The 20,510-nt window shown below is 32.3% G+C and overlaps 4 protein-coding genes across 4 annotated transcripts; 2 read left to right on the plus strand and 2 right to left on the minus strand.

Moving 5' to 3' along the window:
- Positions 1-1,346: 1,346 nt before the first annotated feature.
- On the minus strand, positions 1,347-2,596 carry LOC143914677 (uncharacterized). The gene is made up of 2 exons (XM_077434971.1): positions 2,473-2,596; positions 1,347-2,405 (listed from the first exon to the last, which is right to left on the minus strand). The coding sequence occupies exons 1-2, from the start codon at positions 2,594-2,596 to the stop codon at positions 1,756-1,758; spliced, it is 774 nt and encodes a 257-aa protein (XP_077291097.1). The 3' UTR covers positions 1,347-1,755.
- Positions 2,597-4,772: 2,176 nt separating this feature from the next.
- On the plus strand, positions 4,773-5,687 carry JTBR (jumping translocation breakpoint protein JTBR). Its single transcript, XM_077435245.1, has 4 exons — positions 4,773-4,969; positions 5,048-5,208; positions 5,279-5,372; positions 5,449-5,687. The coding sequence occupies exons 1-4, from the start codon at positions 4,914-4,916 to the stop codon at positions 5,612-5,614; spliced, it is 477 nt and encodes a 158-aa protein (XP_077291371.1). The 5' UTR covers positions 4,773-4,913; the 3' UTR covers positions 5,615-5,687.
- Positions 5,688-5,960: 273 nt separating this feature from the next.
- On the minus strand, positions 5,961-8,283 carry LOC143914865 (thymidine kinase 2, mitochondrial-like). The gene is made up of 6 exons (XM_077435244.1): positions 8,189-8,283; positions 7,830-7,995; positions 7,568-7,737; positions 7,307-7,443; positions 7,132-7,226; positions 5,961-7,060 (listed from the first exon to the last, which is right to left on the minus strand). Exons 2-6 carry the CDS (start codon positions 7,965-7,967, stop codon positions 6,902-6,904), a joined length of 699 nt encoding a protein of 232 aa, XP_077291370.1. The 5' UTR covers positions 7,968-7,995; positions 8,189-8,283; the 3' UTR covers positions 5,961-6,901.
- Positions 8,284-9,767: 1,484 nt separating this feature from the next.
- Positions 9,768-14,375, plus strand: LOC143914928 (hexosaminidase D-like). Its single transcript, XM_077435338.1, has 10 exons — positions 9,768-9,871; positions 9,952-10,006; positions 10,596-10,784; positions 10,861-11,064; positions 11,140-11,323; positions 11,414-11,568; positions 11,645-11,760; positions 11,833-12,063; positions 12,137-12,223; positions 12,296-14,375. The coding sequence occupies exons 1-10, from the start codon at positions 9,843-9,845 to the stop codon at positions 12,489-12,491; spliced, it is 1,446 nt and encodes a 481-aa protein (XP_077291464.1). The 5' UTR covers positions 9,768-9,842; the 3' UTR covers positions 12,492-14,375.
- The last annotated feature ends 6,135 nt before the right edge of the window (positions 14,376-20,510 follow it).

Consider the following 20,510-nt stretch of genomic DNA (forward strand, 5'->3'; position numbering starts at 1 on the left):
TAAATGTACGTACAAGTTTAGCACCATAGGCGTCGCTCAGGGGCAACCTGTAATGTCATCATGGGAAAAATATATATTTTTTAAATTAAAAAGATTGGGAATCCACTAAGAGGCAGCATCAGTTGTTTGTAAGGGTTTTGTGATTATTCCGCAAAAAGCGATTTCGCGCACGTCACTAAAATCTCGATCACGGAACATCTGGCACCCAAAAACTCCATCAATCGAAAGCTTCAAACGCGAAATATTGTACTAACGAGAACTCGAGTGCCAGATATTCCGTATTCGCGATTTTTGTGCCGACGATTGTCGTGCGCGTGATCGCAATTTACGCAATAATCCGGTTACCGTTTTTAAGTGCAAGCGATTAAAGTTACCTTCACGCAAGTTATTGACTCCAACTGCAGGAAATTTTAATTTGGCAACTTTATACTTCTATTAGCCGTCAAATTTATCTTGAAAGATAAAATTATTCTGCATTCGTTTATTCTATGAGAATTGAGTCAGAACTTTGCTTGGAGTAAATCAAGGTATCATGGATATTATACCTTATTATAACTAATTTGGTGGTACAAGGTTGAAAACTGTAGATTTGTATAGTGGATAAATATACAAACCAACATTCGTTGTTTTTATTATATTAGATGTGAATTTTTCTTGGAGTAAGAAATTTAAGACTCAATTATTGTATATAAATATTGTATTTTTTTACATAACATTAACAATTACAACTTAACATTAATATCTGAGTTTCACATCTACGAATATTATATTTACATAACAATATATTCAATAATCTGACATATAACTAAAAACAATTTTTTGTATATTGAATCGCAGTTTCAATTTGTCGCTTTGTGTCAACAATTTCATTTGTGGTATGAGAGTTTTAAAAAATATCATCATCGCGTTGAATGGAAGTGATCATTGACAATTTTGCATTTTCTAATTTCATTAGTTCTTTTTGATAATTACATAGTAAGTCGGCAATCAAAGCTTTATTACCATCGTTTTCTAAATGCTGCTCTCGATATAACATACTCGATTCCAGTGGATCTACATTGCATTCCATACGTAAATCTTTCGTTAGGTTCAAATCCAATGAACCACATTCAGTTTTTATGATTGCCGTATCTGAATTAAGTGCATATTCTTCGTTTTCAATCTTAATCTTTTCGGATGTAATTGATTTATTGTGTCGTCTTCGAATTCTGTTTCCTTTTCGAAATCATTTGAATTTTGTCCATAGGTATTTTCTGGTTTTGTTTCTTGTTGTGTGAGGAATGAAAGTGGGTTGAAAAATTCCCTAGTAATTTTATTTATTTATTTATTTATTTATTTATTTTATTAATTGAAAAATCAACAGACAGGATGTACAGAGATAGGTATAAAAAACACAAAAAGTAAATAAATAATATATGTAACACCCGAGTCCAATAATAGATTTTTACAAAAATGAAAAAGATAAATATAAGGAAAACAAATTAAAAAGTAAAGAATAAAGGCATGACAAAATATGTAGTACATTGCATAATTAAACTATAGTATTAAAATAATTGGAAAAGGTTATAAGATAGAATATAAGAAGAAATTGAAATTTACAAATATAAAAAACAAATGAAAAAGGTAAATACAAAATAAACAAATGAAATGGAAAGGAATGAAAGCTATAATATGATTAAATAGCACATTACATAACTAAACTAAAGTATAAAAATAATGGAAATATTGGAAAAATAGAATAGAAGAAAAAATGAATCAATCGGTCAAGATTCTCTTGATGTTAGACCTGAATTGATGTAGGGAAATACCAAACAGATCAACCTCATTCAGCTCTCCGTTAAACATACGATAAACGCGCTGCAGATAAAAATATTTTTGGGAATTAGTATTGAAAGGATCAAGTGAAAAGAGTGCAATGCGTCTAGGGTATCGAACTGGGATTCTGAAATTAACCTTATTCAGTAAATCAGAACAATCAAGGAAACCATTTATGAGCTTAAAGAAGAATATAGCATCAGAATGTCGTCGCCTGACAGAAAGATTGTTAAAAGAAAGGATTTTTAAAATGTCGGAAACAGTAGAATGGGTATAGGTAGGAAAAAGGTAGCGTAAGGATTTAATAAATTTAAGTTGAACTTTCTCAATACAATTAATATGGGATAAATAAAAAGGTGACCAGATAATTGAGGCAAATTCAAGGTGAGACCTTACAAAGGAAAAATAAAGTAATTTTAGTACGTAAGGATCATTAAAGGGTTTTGTTGAGCGGAGTAGGAATCCAAGAGATTTAAATGCTTTGTTGGTAATAAAAGAAATTTTACGTTCCTTGTCCGTTTTTTGAGACCTTCTCAATTCCCTGAAAAACTTTGCACGTTGCATCATCCAGTGTTTCTTTACAACATCCACTAAAATGCAAAAGTAAATATTAATTTACAAACAAAATATATCAGAAGGCTAAACAAAGCTATTTACCACTTAGTCCTAAAATACAAGCGATTTTAGTCCATTCTTTAGATTGTTTTTTATGATATCTGTTCCACAGTCGAGGCCTCTTCCGAATTTCATTAATGATTTTAGAATGATTCGAGTTTTCCATTAAGTTATATACGTGTAAGTTTTGACATTAGATAAGGATCTTATCAAAGACCTGGAAAATTTAAATATACGTATAATGAGAATATATTAAAAAATAATAAGGCAAAGTCAAAGGAAAATAAATAAAAATAATTACATTAAATTGTGAGAAGCGATCAAGGATATTCTCACCAAAATAAAACATTTAACATCGACAACTGTCAACCAAATGTCAACACAGAGAAATGTGGCAACACGTAAAAAGTCGACACGTTTCATATGTAAAATGGGGTAAAGGGACTACTAGTCAAAAGTGAACATGTCACAGGACAACTGGTCGCTCTAGATCGGTCACTCGTGATCATCCGTCACGCTAAAACTGGTCACGATAAAACTAGTCACACGCTAAAACTGGTCACGAGAAAACTAGTCACACGCTAAAACTGGTCACGAGAAAACTAGTCACACGCTAAAACTGGTCACGAGAAAACTGGTCACACGTTAAAACTGGTCACGAGAAAATTGGTCACCCGCTAAAACTGGTCACGAGAAAACTGGTCACACGCTGAAACTGGTCACGAGAAAACTGGTCACACCCAAAAATTTAAAATTGGTCACACAAACAAAAATATTCTCAAATACTTTTTATTTACGAAATTTTTATTATTATCGACTAGAAATATGTTCGAGCCAAAGGCCCTCGTGGCCGTTGTTTGTGGTCTTCGTGAGTTTCAGCGTGTGACCAGTTTTAGCGGGTGACCAATTTTCTCGTGACCAGTTTTAGCGGGTGACCAATTTTCTCGTGACCAGTTTTAGCGGGTGACCAATTTTCTCGTGACCAGTTTTAGCGGGTGACCAATTTTCTCGTGACCAGTTTTAGCGTGTGACCAGTTTTCTCGTGACCAGTTTTAGCGTGTGACCAGTTTTCTCGTGACCAGTTTTAGCGTGTGACTAGTTTTCTCGTGACCAGTTTTAGCGTGACGGATGATCACGAGTGACCGATCTAGAGCGACCAGTTGTCCTGTGACATGTTCACTTTTGACTAGTAATCACCGAACCGTAAAATGGGTAATCGGACTACTAGTCATATATGAACCAGTCACAGGACAACCGGTCGCTTTAGATCGGTAACACGTGATCACCCGTCACACTAAAACTGGTCACGAGAAAACTTGTCACACCCTAAAATCGGTCAACCAGTTTTCTCGTGATCGATTTTAGGGTGTGACCAGTTTTTATGTGTGACCAGTTTTCTCGTGACCAGTTTTAGTGTGACGGGTGATCACGTGTGACCGATATAGAGCGACCGTTTGTTCTGTGACCGGTTCACATTTGACTAGTAATCACCGAACCGTAAAATGGTAATTGGATTATTCGTCACATTGCGGTGGTCACAAAGACAATTTTTGTTATTAAAATTGCAAATACGCAATATTTGGCAGTCAAGTTCTTGTTAGTATGATAGTTATCATTAGTATGGTGGATTTTTCGGCTGCCAGATGTTCCGTTGTTGAGATTTTAGTGACTTTGTAACCAGTAATCACCGAACCGTATAAAATATTTAATTTTATCTTGATATTTGGTTCCAGCTCCAGTCTAATTTAAGCGGTCAACGATTATTGAATTTCTTCCACATCATAATAATGTGAGGTTCATGAAAAAAAAAGTAAAAAGAACATTGTTCGCACATTGCCATCGCGCGTACTAAAATCGTTGTCACAAAGATCACGAATATGGAATATCTGGCACTCGAATTCTCGTTAGTACAATATTTCGCGTATGTGGCTTTCCATTGATGAAGTTTTTGGGTGCCAAATGTTCCGTGGTCGAGATTTTAGCGTGAGAAACATTACAGTCGTGTATCACGTTTACTAAGTCATTGCCCACTTAAATTTTAATTTAAAATAAGAGCCTTGTGATATTACAAACTATCCTTTGTGCCCACAGTGGCACTCTTGTTCGCTATTAACTGATAGCAATTTGGTTAGGTGTTTATTCCGCAAAAAGTGATCTCACGCATGTTACTAAAATCTCGATCACGGAATATTTGACACACAAAAACTCCATCGTACTAACGATAACTCGAGTACCAGATATTTTAGTGACATACGCGAGATCGCTTTTTGCGGAATAATCCATTTATCGTCAAAATTTGGATTGAAATTTTAATTTTGGGTATAGTCGGAAAAACAACTGTTAAGCTGATCAGAACTGTCATTCTGCCAAATGTCAAGTAGAGATGTGGTGCTTTTCACGTTCTACTTCTCATTTGGGTGGAAACAAATTACGATAAATACTTTCTTATAATATCCGGTTGTTCTAATAAAATATTGCCAACAATGATTGAAACCTGCCCTAAAAAATGTATGCTCATTGGCACTGTAACTTTAGTATTGTAAGTATGCACACAAATAAGTTCATTATTGGATTACTTTTTCAATTTTTTAAACTAATTGTTCTTTTATTTTTTTAGGTTGACAGTATTTGTACTAATTTTGGAATCTCAATTAGCATCAGAAAGTGTATTGCCTTCGAGTGCTTCACAAAGAAATAAACAGTTTCCCACTGAAAATAATTCAACTTGTTGGCAACATCAAGAATATACACTAGTTTCTGAATGTCATCCTTGTACAGGTTAGTTGTAATAAATAAAAAAAACTAGTAAAAAAAAATGTTTTATATTAATCATACATATTTTTTTTAGCTTATGAAATTAAAAGTAAAAGTATTGGAGTTTGCATTCACACACATTACAAAGAAGTATTAAGATGTAAAAGTGGAGAAATCGTAACGAGGAGGTAATATTAACGTCGACATTATAAAACTTAAATTATTGTATCTATTAGTTTTTTATATGTTGTTTTCCATTTTTAGTTGTGATAGGGTTGCATATTTAGAAGAAACGGCATTTTGGAAATTTATGGCATGGTCTTTTATAATCGGGGCAATTTCATCGTTGGCTGTAATGTTCAGGATACGCTTTCTCAACCGAAAGGCACTCCATCGAGCTCACTTGCAATTGGCGAACGGAATATCATAATGCAGATTTTAAAACACCATTATATAATGTTTATGTCATTAATAATAAAAATATATTTATTACGATGTGCTTAATCTATGTTTCCCTTCTTTTTTATTTCAATGTTAGACTTCATGATATTCATTGCATGACTTTGCTCATAATAAAATGTAAAAGATTTCTTCACACCTATTATGTATATGTACATATGTTACAGCCAGTGTTGACTTCGGTTCGTTTATGAACACACTAGTTTGTTGACACGCAAGCTATAGGTTTTAGTCCATGTGCTAAAAGTCAATAGCTATCTTCAAATAGACTGATCAGGTGTCGCATGAAACTTTTAGCTGTCAAAATCTTTGAGACGTCGAAACACCAAGTATTTAAAAGAGAAATCAAATAACAACGTTGCTATAATTCCCGTTCCCGCTAATATTAACCGAGGGTAAGCATATATGTATACATACAGAATGGGACGAACGATTGAGTATACTCAAACTTATGCCTAATAGTTTGCGCATGAACAAACTAGTTGGTTTTTCAATTTGTAGTACAATATAACTGGCTAGATTGGTTCATGTATGAACAAACTACATAATACATATGTTCATGAACAAACAAAATTTACAATTTGACTTACAACAAAAATTAATATCTTAAGACGTTAAACTGGTAAATTTAGCAGTTTAAGAGTGTTTGATGTTACGAATTAGAATGAGAATATTTATTTAAAAAAAAATAAATAGTAAAATATATTATAAAAGTAATATTTCTGTTATTTGAAATTACAAACGGTGTAGACAAAGTGAAAACACAACAATTGTAAACCAAATACATATATGTACATACATTATAAATTAATAATATCTGATAAATAAATTTAAAAAAACGTCTAAAAAATAAAAGCTTCATAAACGAAATTTGATAAAAATATAAATTATATATATAATTAACCTATATTTTACTAAATTAATTAGACTTTGGTTCTATTTACTATATATGTACGAGTATACTTTGCAATTGTGTAATATTATACAAAAACAAAGCCAAAATTGAACATACAATATGAAAGGTAAAAAAGATTTGGATTAAAGTTGATTCACTGGTAGATCTTGTACAAAACTGAGACATAATTGTAAACCAAACTGGATTATAAAGCATAAAATAAACTGGTAATGTTGTTGATGAATATGAATTATATAATAACCCTTAAAAATTGATTTTCAGTCTTAATTAATTTTAAAGGAATATAAAGAATTTCAAAATACAATAAACAAACAAAAGATTCAAAATGACCAATAAACGTTGTCAAGATTCTTGATCATTTATTTTTCCACCTAAAATTGCGCTCGAATGATACGTAATTTGTTCAAGAACGTTTTCTAAATCTTTATCAGCGTCTATGGTTATAATTTTGCATTTTACCTTTTCAGGTGAATTTAGCCATTGTTCATAGAATGAATGTATCTGCAATAATAATGATTATTAAAAAAATATATGTATATTCATGAATTCGGATAAATCATTGAATGTTTTACTTCTTTGAGGTAGTCGAGTGGTACAGCATTTTCTTCAGTTCGACCTCGCTTCACCATTCTATGCCAAACAACTTCAGGAGTGCTTCGAAGATAAACTATAGTTTGGAAACAAGCAATTAAATAAAGTAAAGTATATTCAATTGATAACAAATATCGATAAAAGTGTAGACATTACCGATGAGGTCAAGTGAAATGTCGACGTTATTTTCAATCCAGTCATACCAAGCCTTCAACACTTCATATTCACAATCTGCGAGGAACTTACTTTTATGTGCATTTTCAACGAAACAATATCGGTTATTTTGGACAGATCTAGGGAAATAATATTTTGAACAAATAAGACAAAACAAAAATATTCTATGTTTATCGGTTTAATAACTAATCAAATCTTAATGAAAGTGTTATATTTACCATTGGAATGAATTAAAAATCATACCTTTCAAACATTTTTACTTCAGTTTTTTCAGAAGCTGGAGGACTGGTTTGTATTTGCAACCTGGTCAGTTGCACATAGTGTTGAAATGCAAAATTATATTTGGACAGATCGTTATATACCAATCCAAACAGATTGTGACCGTTTAAATTTCTCCATTTATCAATTGGTTCCTTCAATATTCATATAATAGTATCTTTTTAATACCAATTATTTGTATTCATAAATAATTTATAGCATTGTGTATATAAAGTAATTTTCTTACTGGATGAATTTCAACTTTGTCCCACTGTTTGAAAAAGTTAAGGCATGTAGATTTACCAGATCCTATGTTTCCTTCAACTGATACTCTGAATGGCCTATTTTTGGGAAGCATTTTGTTTTGTAAGAGAACTTTTGACATTCTGTTACAACACGCCACGATTGAAAATCTATTAAACAATACAACATATCAATTACACAGATAAGATAAAAAAAGATACAAGTGAAGATAATGCGTAAATATGTAGCGTCATATTACGCGACAATAGCACATATGATCGTAGCGATTGCACGTCTTGAGATTAGTAATGGATTAATAAGGTAATTAATATGAAAAAAATAATAATAAGCCGTTGAACTCACGGATTTCCCTGCTTGTATTAAGCAGGCGCAACAAAGATTATTTAGGTTAATAGCTGTCAAAAGAGCGCACTCCCGCCACTATTTTCATTCATGACATTTGAACGTAACTCACTTATTATCTACCATGAACAAAGTTTGTTTATTTGGATTTTAAAGAAAAAAATAAGAACCTTACAATATTCCAGAACACCATTTGTGTCTTTGATAGTGCTCCTGTTAAATTTTAGTTCTCAAAATGTTATTGTATCTAATTTGCGTTGTAATGTATTGTTTGAGTCCAAATAGTCGATAACCAAAAGAAATATTACAAACGTTGGCTTTTTATATACTTACATATATTGGTTATTTTTATTTTATGAGTACGCTTAGCACCGCAATGATAGCGTAAATATCCCATCGGAATTTAATTCGAATACACGAAACTGATTTGATCATCATAGTGTAAGGAACATAAAAGTAGAATGCATAGAATCGCTCTCAGCCTCCAAAAATGTTGTTACAAAAACTCTGCGCGGCAGAGTTTGTTCATTGTTTGTTAAACTTCGTCTCTCTCTCTCTTGTCTCTCTTCTGACTTTCCGTCTCTCTCTTCGATGGCTCGCTTTTAGACGGTACTTTTGTTAACAATGACCATTCTATGCATTCTACTTCTATGGTAAGGAATCATAAATTTCAATCAAGTATGTATGTATATAGATCAAGCGTAACTAGAAACTTGATCCACGTGTTCATTAGGGTTCGGTGATTATTCCGCAAAAAGCGATCTCGCACACGTCACTAAAATCTCGACCACGGAACGTCTGGCACCCAAAAACTCCATCATATTTATCACGCGAAATATTGTACTAGTGAGAGATCGAGTGACAGATATTCCGTAGTCGCGATTTTTGCGGCAACAATTGTCGTGCGCGCGCGATCGCAATTTGCGCAATAATACGTTTACCGTTTTTAAGTGCAAGCGACTTAAATCTTTGCGGTACGAGATTTGAAACAAAAAAATGTCACGTGTTGCACAGAATTTTTTTTTTTAGTTAGTTAGTGGGACATAATATAAACCTTTGTGCTTTAAATTGTTTTAATTTTTCGAAGTGGTATAAATTAGGTTCGGTGATTACAAGTCAAATGTGAACCAGTCACAGGACAACCGGTCGCTCTAGATCGGTCACACGTGATTATCCGTCACACTAAAACTGGTAACACCCTAAAACTGGTCACGAGAAAACTGGTCACACCCTAATATCGGTCAATCAGTTTTCTCGTGACCGATTTTAGGGTGTGACCAGTTTTCTCATGACCAGTTTTAATGTGACGGGTGATCACGTGTGACCGATCTAGAGCGACCGGTTGTCCTGTGACTGGTTCACATATGACTAGTAGTCCGTTTACCATAAATTACATCCCACCATGCAGCAAAAGATAAAAAAAAAGATGGGCCATTTTTGATACCTCTATGCTTCAAAGAGTTAAGTCACCTTCAAGCAAGTTATTAACTCCAACAGAATATTCAACCGGTGGTATTCATTTAGACGATTGTGAAAGATTTCAGGAAAATATGGGTGTGTTCTTGTGTAATGAGTGTTTATCGCGATGCAGTTGCCACCTTGGCTGTCTCGGTCAGGTGTTGTTTGTTGTTTGTTATTGTTATTGTAAGCGGCAATGGATCCGCTCACACTCGGCTCTCACAGGTTTCCTAGAGCGAATCGTCGACATTCATCGACATTTCATTGAAAATTCATTAATTGCACAATATGCGTTCTCGTTTCAGGTTGATCCACTTGGACTTGAAAGGTGCTCCACCCAAAATATCGTACATAGAAAAGGTACATATTGTCCTTGATTTAAAGACGTATAATGATGGGGATAATAAGGCCGACGAAACTAAACAATAACGTGACGTCATTTTGTGCAGATTTTTATTTATACTTGTCATGACCATTATATGATTTCGCAATGTTGTTTTCATACCAAGACGAACAATGGGCGTGGTAACGTAATATATTAGATTAATTCACATTGATATTATAACTCTTGAGTTCGTATATACAACATGCATTTGGTGGTTCTACGCACTATTTTTTTTTTTACAGTTCAAGGTTATATAGAATTCTTGTTCAGGTCTTCAATTATGAATGTTTGATTTTTTTTCTTTCACACTGTTGTTATTATGCTCTTTGTGTTAGAGAATGCATACATTCAATTGCAGTTAACAACAATATGTTATTGCTAATACTACTAAAATCTATAAGTGAACACATACAAATCTATTTATTTGTATTTATTAAGACATGGCAAATAAAATATATGGTATTTTTAATAAGAAATTTGTGTTTTTTCAAAATCAATATATCACTTTTCTGTGTGGAAATTCAATAGCCAAAAATTATCATGAAATTATTATTGTGTTTTCAGCTTTTTCCAATATTGAGGGATTGGGGTGCCACTGGAATACTGTTAGAATGGGAGGACACATTCCCTTATATGAAGGATTTGAAACCTTTGGGTGGTTTGTCGGAGAGTTCATTTGCTACAGGTGCACCGTATACTTTTGTAGAAGCCCGGCAAATTCTCGATATCGCTGCTGAATGCGGCTTGTCTGTGGTATATTGCCATAAATTTTGTTTAAATTTTGATCGTCTTCAACAATATTGTTGTGAGCCGAATCATTTTTTTACAGATTCCACTGGTGCAAACATTGGGTCATATGGAATTCGTGCTGAAGTATCCTGAATGGAGTGGGTTACGAGAGTTAGAGAATTTTCCAAGTTCCATGTGTCCGTCGCAACCTGAAGCTCTGCCGCTGGTGAGGAATATGCTGCGTCAAGTTATAGCGTTGCATCGTCCGTCTGAATTGCAGTATATTCATATCGGAGCTGATGAAGTATGACGTGTGTTATATACGAATGAAACTTATTTTTGTTAATAATGTTATTAATGTGTAGGATTAAAATTGCAGGTTTGGCATATGGGACTGTGTGTGAATTGTTCACGTAGAGCGTCCGAAAGTAAATACGGAAAGGCAGTACTCTTTTTAGAACACATTACAGCTATAGCTCGGTTTTTGAAAGAAACACACCCACATATTAAAGTTATAATGTGGGATGACATGTTGAGAAATCTAGAAACAAATATTTTACAGGGTAAATATGCATCTTTTTAATGACGAAAGTACTGAATTTATACATTGAAAATGTTTTATTAAATAAATTATATATTCATTTTTATTTTAGAGTATGAAATGGGATCATTAGTTGAACCTATGGTTTGGCATTATAATGCTAGGGAGCATTTCCAATTAGGACCTCCATTATGGGATAAATTTAGTTGTGTGTTTCCAAGAATTTGGGCAGCGTCAGCGTTTAAAGGAGCAACTGGCAGTTGCCAGGTTATTATTTATTAGCAAAACTATTCAATCATAGCTTAATATGATGGTGTAGTCATTGTATTTTAATTTATTTTAGTTGTTGCCTGTAATCAAACATCATGTTAGCAATCATGAAGCTTGGTTAAGTGAAATCGAACAGCATGGAAGTAAAATTCAAAAATTTGTCGGAATTGCATTCACGGGCTGGTCCAGGTGTTTAAATTTTTGTGTAATTGAATTATTAAAACTTCAACTCGAACTTTACTTATATATGTTTTATTGTAGATATGATCATTATGCAACATTGTGTGAACTGTTACCGGTAAGTTTGCCGAGTTTGATGGCGTGTTTGAAGGTCTGGTTCGGTAATGGGCATTACCATGGCTCATCACTAGTGCGACGAAATCATTCAACGCTGATGCAAGAAACCGAATTCCCCGGTTGGCAAATTTTTGGTGGTGTTACGGCGTTTTTGAATATACGCGATCGTTATCGTTTCATTGCTTTCGGAGATCAGTGAGTCCAGCAGTGTCGATGATCAAATAAATTTGTTTGAGTGGATATTTTATTGTTGTTGTTTAAATTACAGGGTTCAAACTTGGCTGAATCCGTGGCAGGTCCAAAATAGATATACAAACCCGATGCAAATTCAAAGTCTAATCCCGAACGTGAACGAGTATGTATGCTTATTATGAAAATAAACTTAATTTTGAAGTTATGTGTATTAAATTTATTGTTTAATTTGCAGACTGTTAAATGAGCTTCATTCTTTGGAACTTTATATGAGGAATAATTTGGATCAAATATTTTTTAAATCAACCGTAGACGAGTGGATTGGTTCTAATATCTCACCGATTAAATGTCATCTTCAACAAATCAAATCTGATACTGAATTTCAATTAAGCTTAGGTTGTTGCATTAAGGGTATTAAAAAGTTACAATGAATAAATCAAATCGGATATTATTTATTATATTTTGTTCTTTTGAACAGTGTTTTGTATATTTTTATCAATATGACATTGATTGTATGTACATTTTATGACATTCTCAAAATTATATATGTAAATCTGCATAAATTTCCAAATTTAGCCATAAGGAATATTGTGTGTTTCTGTAATTTTGAAGATTTTTTGATAGATGAATTTTTTTTGGTATAATTTATTTTAATGATATACATATGTAGTAGTTACACATTATAAAATAATTATTATCTTGTTAAATTTTGATCACGTACAAAAAATCAGATATGAATAGCAATAATGTACATTTTTTTAATTTGACAAATGTGATATTATCTTGTAAAGCAATCACTATTTATATCACTAAAGAGTCCAGCTATCAGTCTATCGATGGTAAATTTTCTACTTCACTATAATTGCTTTAACAGAATCAATAGATTGTGTGCTTATTGTACCTGAGTAAAAATATATATGTATGTTGAACTACAATATTATAATAGTGAATGGTTGAATTTGTGTAATTTTTATTAATTTTGTAGTACGTTTTAATCCCAGTATTTTTAAAATCACTGTAAAAGATGTATTAAATGGAAAAGTTATTCCAATATTCATAATTTTTTTTATTTAGTAACAGTAAATTTCTGGTTTGATGTAAAAATACTTTAATATTTGCGCTGTGGTATGAATTGGCAAGCTAATACATATCTGTTTCCGTAGCCACGGTGTTAAGAGGTGATATTATATTTTAAATTAATTATATAAATACTCCAAAGTAGAAATTATACTTTTCATTTATTATACATTTAATTCGCAAATTATAAATTGGCTTATATGTACTACATATATGTAGATATTTAATAAAATTACTTGAAATAAAATTTTGTGAGCAGGTAATGGCTGTTTATTGTCAGTTTTTTACATACAAATTTTTATCCCATTTATATGTGAGATAAAAATTCAAATGAAAACAAATGAGTACTGTTTATTTATAATTTAAGTTTCGCTATGTGGAATGTTTTAAAATTTCACGTTTCGACATATTTTTTTATTTTATAACATGGATTTGGAAAATGAAACAGTTTTGGATGGTGATTACGAAATTTTGAAATCATCTGTTAAACATGTCGCACGAACAATCGACAATAATAATAAAAATATATGTTTGAAATGGCTGTCGAGATTGAATGATATGTCAGATAAGTTTGAACGGAATAAATGGGTATCCATAATTCATTATCAGCTGATAAATGGAGTTCTTGAATATCCCTTCACATGCTTACCCCCTGAAGGTGATTTGACATTGTTTAAAATGGTGAGAAATTTCAATTTACATATATTGTGTTGATATTTTTATTTATAAAATACATTTGTATTAAGCTATAGAAAATCAATTTGTTTCAAAATGACTTGAATGGTGAAATCAGAGAAATGTAATATTAAATGTAAATGTAATATAACATTTCTTTGGGTGAAATGGTTTAAATTTAATAGGGAATATTATTGTTTTGCTATATATAGATCTGTAATATTGTAAAAAAATGATTGAAATTTTTAATTCATATTGATTATAGATTATAACGCGGCTGGTAGAAAAAATGAAATAGGGCGAGGGGAAGTTTCAATAATTAGCGAAAAATTTTGAATAGAAGAATAAGGAAAAATTAATTTTCATCCTATAATGAATATTGCTAATACATTGAATATTGGTGGAAAATCCAATGTTTTTGTGGTCAGTTTTATTAAAGTAATTTTTGATGTTTATTATAATATAAATCAAAATGAATACATGGATGCTTAATTTTTTCAACTCAATAAAATATGTATGTATTTTTTTAATTATTAACAAAATATAATGCCGTGAGAAAACTGAATGTATAATGTTTTAAAATCGATAACACGAATTCGTATGTTTTTTTAAATTTGAAGACAAACAAATTTAATGTAACAAAATTTTGCATCGAAAATATTTATTTCTTTAAAAAGTGAAATTTAAGGTCTGTTCATACTTAACAGCACTGCACGACTCCGTTTCAAATATGTCATTTTATTACATTTCTATTCATATCTACCTACACGTCGCGGTCACGTCACGTTTACAGCAATTTGGCCGAGTGCAAGGCAAAATCGGCTTACTTATACATTAGAGGCCATGACGATACGGCGCAATATTGCTTACGTCGTATTGTCGAGTACTTGCATTCGTAGCTACGCGTCAAAATACAAGTCAGCAAAAATGTTTCGACGTTTATCGAACGAAAAATTATGTATAATCGCGTTGTTGTTGGAAGAAGAAGCTCAAGAAGGCAATAAAAAAGCACGGAGGCGTTTTGATGTGCATCCCATGTTAAAAAATAGAAAAACCGAAGGAGAGTTTTGGACACTGTATAAGGAGCTTGTGGATGATGGACAATTTTTTTTTAAATATTTCTGTAAAAAATTTAATTTTTTTTTTAAATATTTGCGCCAAATCCATGTCAAAAGATTGAACAGCTGTCAACTGTCACTATCGATAATTGGTCCAAAACAGCAAAGCGGCAGACTCATGGCACGTAATTCGCGTGTATATTTCCACGATGGCCAAAAAAACGGATACGATACGTTGACGGATGTTGCTGTAAGGTATGAACAGGAAATGTCGGGTACTGCTGTAAGCCTGCCGTGGCGTAAACGTGACGGTTGATATGAATATACCCATACAAAATGTACCAAATAATACTTTTCGTACGGCCGGATACCTGCTGAAGTCGGTACGTGCTGACTAGGTATGAACAGACCTTTAATTATTATTGAGTAAATATTTTATGGTTACGGAAAATTCGAATTAAACAGACATTACATAGCTTTCAGTTTGATACCAGCGATCATAAGTAAGTATGTGTGTTAATAATTTAAAATATATGCACATGAACTACAATTACAATTAAAAATATTTCTTAAAGTATTCTTTTGCCTCATATAACTAAGAGATTTTGAGCTGGAGATCACACAACACGCAATCTATAACCTAAAAATATAACCAAATTATAAAAAAATTCGGATGTGACCAACCCATGACTTTATCCATGTATTCGAGGAATTCAAATTAAAAAAAAATCGATATTACACACATACCGGCAGCATTATGAAATACTAATAGCTATGACAGCATTTTCGATAGAAATTGAGCGCAAATGTTTTAAAACTTGCACGAGACAAAAGTTTTACTTCTGATTATCGAATCTTGTTCAATTTTTTTATTACTTAAAATCACTATTAGTATTATACACAATAAATATCAAGAAGATTAAAATAACTTAAAAGGTCAAAATAAAATAAAATGGGTTCAAATAAACCGCCCGAAAGAAAAAACCGGTTTTCGGTTGTTTTTCAAATAAAAAGCCGGTTGACCGGCTTTCACCGGTTTCAGAAAATTAAGATTTAAATGTTTATATCGAAAAAAAATTGTAAATACACATATTATATTATGCAAAAAAATAATTGCCTATAAATTAAATTGAGTTGTAAACATTATGAACTTTCATAAGATCATTATTATAACTTATTTTTACAAATATTACAAATAATAAAATTTGTATTATATATCAAAGCCGTGAAATGGTAGATCCTGAATACGCACAAACAATTAAATGATTTAAATAATCTACTATCAAGAATATATTAAAAAAATAATGTCTTACCTCGTACAAAAGCTGTGATTGTGGAATTGTGAATAAAAACACTGCTGAGATGTACTTGTGTCCAAAAACGTAATGAACGATGAAATATTTCCATCTTTCAAAGTTATTTTACACATCTGTTTTAGCTTAAAAAAGCAACGAATTCTTAACAACTTACGACTACATTTTCTATAACTAAACACACAAAAACTACAAATCATGGAACACCCAATTTGCCGAAATTCTAAAAGGCCTTGTGTAGGTTATTGAACCTACTTTCAATAATATTTTATTGGCTTAAGACCTGGTCTTCGTTCATTACTAAATCTCAAAGCCACCGCTAAGTGCTATACCTTTTTTTGTTGTTGAAAGAAATATACGCCTATTCCCGAAGAAAGTTTGGATTTACACATTTATTTTGATCTTTCATAGAAATTTGAAATTCATAATTGTTAGTTTTGAGAACAAAAAGATGAATTAAAGAAAACCTTAAAAAGCCGGCTTTTCGGTTTCGACAGACAAAAAGTGCCCCTTTCGTGTAAAGTGTGTACTAGACGTCTGACAACCCTAGGATAAGGGCGAATTTTTAGCACGGATGAAATAAACCACTTTTGATACGATTTCCGTAACAAATTTAACTTCATCGCAATTTAAAAAGCAGAGAATCCCTGGTTTGCAGTGCACACTTGGGGTGAGGGACGATGATTGGTGATACGTGCTCAGGCGGCTGTCTGACACGTTGCAAAATATGCTGATTTAATTAAAACGCCGTATGTCGCGATACGTCACAGTTTTCAGATGACGTTGCACGGTGGGCGAAAACGCGCTGAAAACGGAAATCGGCGCTAATCTGCTTCATCCGGCCAGCAAACACATTAATTAAACCCGCTTTACCGGACCGGGTCGTCAACGCAAAATTTACCCTATTAATTTTAACTACACGCGCTCTAGTCTCCGACACACGTGAGGCGGTCATTTGCTAATATGCCATTAATTTATGTGTATATTTTTTTGACGCAGAACTTCAGCTAATCGTGAAGCTATATATGTATGTACATATATAACATATAAGCATTGCAAAAATTCTGATATCGTCGAATAGAACGATTTCATAATAATAAATAGTTGATCTGGTGATTTACAGACAGTATTACATCAAGTTTATGATATTATTTAAGTTACCATGACAGGTAACCTAAATGTAAATTAGTTACCAAAGCGACACCAATGTTTAAACTTATTGTACACAAATGTACATAAATTAACCAGTAGCGTGGACTAGTGGTTAGCATATAATGTTTCGAGCAGAGTGATCACGGGTTCGAATCCCACTAAATTCCCGCTGCTGGCTAGACCTTGGTTTGTGACTCAGATCAATCATTTCCTTTCAGAGTTTGCCAATTTTTCCGATTTTCATTGAAACGGTCCTGTAAATTGGCATTTCCTCTCCAACCACTCTTTGCAAATCTCAAGTTATTTAGCGTCTTGAGGTACGCCAATTTCTATAATAAAATGCTGTAAAAATGTCTCCATAGATGTCACTGTGGATGATGTTTGTATGTTGTACATTGTATCTGTGTTTAATTTGGAAAAACTTCTTTCACCACTTGCAACTGATATTGGCAATGTATGTAAACAAAATTCTAAGTTGATATTCGGCCAAAAATTTAATGTTGTAATGAATTTTGATACTTCTTTTTTTTTTTTCATTTTATTTTTACATTTTTTTTCTATTAATTAATGTACACAAAACTGACAACTCATCTGCAAGGTCCATTGCATTTATATCAGACCATTTCGTCGGCTATTGTTCCATTTATTATTGTTTGGTCTATTCGTTTAAACCCAGTGGTGTCACCCTAATGGTTTCCATGGGTTTCCGGAAACCCGTTGTTAAAAATCAAATGTTTCCGAAAACCAGTCATTTAATATAAAAATTCTTATAATTTTTGTCAAAAATAGTACAAATCTTTAAAATTTAGTGAAATTTCATGTAATTAGTGCCGTTGGAAGAAAAAAATGTATATTTTCAAAATAATTTATTGAAAAAAAAATTGGAAACCCGTTGTTCCAAAATTGGGGTAACACCCTGCCTACACCAATTTTGTTATTGTCATTTTGTCAAACACCCTGTCATTGAAGGGTCGCCCAACATCTTAAGTACTTGCGGAGAGTTGACAATGTGAGACACGACACGTTTGTGTTTTATAAATTTTTATTTGTTTACATTAATTTTATTTTTTATGTGCGCCAATTTTTGCCACCCTTCAAATCCGCCGCCCTAAGGCCATTGCCCAGTTTGACTCCTCCTAGATCTGGATCTGGTTGAAAGAAATTTATTTTAAACAGCAACTCGGGTATTATCTGTACGACATTCGATTTCAGGACACGTATGTAGTTTTACGTTTAGATATAGCGGTTGAATCCACATTTTGTTTTATTTTTTTATCGATCGTGCAATTTAGGTTGTATGCACTAATGACATTTTTCATTTGTGTGTATGAGTGCGATTTAATTAAAACTTCCGGTGCTCGCCCGCGAAGCAAGACCAACTTTACAGATTTATGTGTTGTCGTGGGCGAGTTTTGTTTTCCGATATTCGCCAAATCCCTGGCTCGTTTGTATGCATACAACAGCCATTATTTTGCCGTTCAGGTCGCACAGGACCTGAAATATCGGCCTGGAAATTGCCCCTCGTTAATAATGCGATCAAACTCCCCCCCCCTTCTAATTTCCTATTCGCCTACAACATAAAAAAAATGTAAATTGAGTGTACAATTTCAGTGTCGATATCGGTGTTTCTTTTTTTTTAATTTAGGTGGGTTTATCAGGGGGAGAGTGCTTTTTGTTTGCTAAAATTTCGATCGTGTGTTGAATTTTTCGAACGAATTTAATGTCAGATTATGGTAATATATTTGAGTTTCATTAAAAAGCTTTGTAATGTTTATATATTACGATCACAATATGTCTCAAGTTTATTCATATCTAATGGGGTATGCTACACTTTGAATATTATTGACAGTTTCACGCGTATCAAGACCCGTATTGATAGTGTAATAGGTTAGTATCGTGGTAATCAGTAGTGTATTTGAGCCGTTTTAAAATCGACGATAATAAGTGGACATAGAATCATAATTCGTATTGACTGTGGGGAATGTGCCATTGACATAGTCACTGATCCAGTGATCATTATCTAATTCACATCATTTTTATTTATAGTATTATCTTGTTTTAATTTTAATTTATACATATACATATGTTACAGTAAGAGTGAAAAGATCGATGATGAATACATTGTCTAGTATACAGGATGTTTGGTAGCTAAGTCCAAAGCCTTAAAGGGTAGATAGCTCATATCATTTAGAACATTTTGAGCCACACATAACTTACGGTTTGTGTGGTCTTACGGTTTTTTTTTAATTTCATTGTTAAAGATTTTTAGTAAAAACACCAAAATCTCACAGTTAATTGCTATACTGCCCAAGTTAAAAGTGCTATGTTAGTCAGTTAATATTTTTTTGTTTGTCTAATGTTTATTCAATCAAATAAAAACAAATACAACCATTTGTGTCAACAGAAAAAAAATAATAGAGGCACCTTAAGTTTTCAAATATTTGTCAAGTAGGAAAAATCTGATATTTTTTTGTATTTAAAAAAATAACAAAAAAAATTTAAGAGGTAAAACCTCTTTGAAAACATGCCTGATTATTGCCCTTTTTTAAGATATCACTCATGCAGATGTCTTGCCAATTATCATAATTAAGGTGTAAAACCTAATTGAGGGAGCGCGCCGAACAAAGGCCGTCATTCACAAGCGACTAATTTATCGTTTAATGTCAAATAAAACAAAAAAAAAAATGATAAAACTATGAATTGAATATGTTCAAATTCCGATTTCAAATGCATACAAGAGTCCTTCGTTTCACTTCCGTTTTGGTAATTTTGGGTTTTATCTCTTCTTCAGGGTTTTAAAAGATTTTTATGTTTTTATGATTATCTGTTATTTTGTAATTACTTTTTTTTGTGTAAAAACTCATTTGTTTTAATTTTGACGTCAAGATTTTCAAATTTGTTTTTAAACAAAATTATATCAAATGAGTGGAGTTGTTATTTCAGCTGTTGAATACAATAGTATTACCCACATAGAGGATTTAGGTAATGTTAAGAATTCAAGATTTTTTTATTGGGATCAAAACATAGAAAGTAGAAAAGTTCATGGTCTGATTTTTATTAATATTTTTTAAATTTTGAATTAAGGAGTGATATATTCGAATCACAGTGTACATATATACATATATATTATCGGAATATATATGTACACATGTACATATATATTCCTAGACATGTT

Source organism: Arctopsyche grandis, chromosome 7 (assembly GCF_051622035.1).
Source record: "Arctopsyche grandis isolate Sample6627 chromosome 7, ASM5162203v2, whole genome shotgun sequence".
NCBI classification, from domain to species: Eukaryota; Metazoa; Arthropoda; class Insecta; order Trichoptera; family Hydropsychidae; genus Arctopsyche; species Arctopsyche grandis.